The sequence below is a fragment of the Galeopterus variegatus genome, unplaced genomic scaffold, assembly GCF_000696425.1.
Source record: "Galeopterus variegatus unplaced genomic scaffold, G_variegatus-3.0.2 Scaffold1005, whole genome shotgun sequence".
Lineage (NCBI taxonomy): Eukaryota > Metazoa > Chordata > Mammalia > Dermoptera > Cynocephalidae > Galeopterus > Galeopterus variegatus.
This window is the reverse complement of record NW_007727116.1, coordinates 318,263-319,188: the sequence shown is the minus strand read 5'-3', so window position 1 is coordinate 319,188 and position 926 is coordinate 318,263. Positions and strand designations below refer to the sequence as shown.

The 926-nt window shown below is 33.3% G+C and overlaps 1 protein-coding gene across 1 annotated transcript in view; it reads left to right on the top strand.

Annotated features, from left to right (window-relative positions):
- TNKS (tankyrase, TRF1-interacting ankyrin-related ADP-ribose polymerase) overlaps positions 1–926 on the top strand; it is a 246,637-nt gene that overhangs the window by 212,363 nt on the left and 33,348 nt on the right. The window contains exon 20 of the mRNA XM_008574165.1: positions 69–151. Coding sequence (XP_008572387.1) covers positions 69–151 — 83 coding nt within the window. The remainder of the gene's footprint in view (positions 1–68; positions 152–926) is intronic.

The window sequence follows — 926 nt, the reverse complement described above, 5'->3', positions numbered from 1 at the left end:
AATAGATACTGAAACTTTTTTTGGATTAGTAAGATTCTCTAAGAGAAACTAATATGTTTCTGTTTTAGTTGCGGGTCTTGACATGAATATCAGCCAGTTCCTAAAAAGCCTTGGCCTAGAACACCTTCGGGATATCTTTGAAACAGAACAGGTAAACTTTCTTATATATTTCAATCTTTTAATTAAATGTTGAGTTATTAATTGCCACCCATTGTTTCTTTTTTGCTTCTTAATGGCTATTTTATAAAACACAGCACATTTCTATAAAATCCAGGGGAGCCTAGTATTTTACACTTCTCCATAAAATTGACTGACAGGTGGGAGTCTTTAGTTATTATTTTGTTTTATCTTTATGAGCAGTCTGGCTCTATATGTTTTATTTCATGTCAAAACTTAGACCATGAAACCACCTCAACCAAAATTGTCTTTGGTTATCTTGTTTCCAAAAAGTGTTGGCATTTATACATCTCATTTTATTACTGATGTGACTGGCTCCACTTGACACCAGTAAGAAATTCTTATATTAATTATTTAGCAAAGTCTTCATGAACCAATTGCCCATTAAACTTAAAAGTAAAGTAATATTTAGACAAGTGTACCTTTTTCAAAACTGCTCTTCTGTGAAGTTTCTGTTGTCCATTAGGAATTTAAAATTATGTTGGACCAGAAGTTGGCCATATACTCAAATAGACCCATCCTGTTTTTGGATACATCTTAAATGTCTATGAAGGTCTAAGTATGGAGTCATCATTAGGGTGTTTATGAATTGAGATCCTTGTGTTTGTCATGCTGTTTTTATAAAGTATGATTAATTTTTAACTTAATGTTGTATGGTTTTATTACCATGATGTAAAGCTACTCAACCACGCCAGTTGTCAGGCTCTTTTACCTGCTGGTAATCCTGCACCGACTGGGCCAATTGTTGA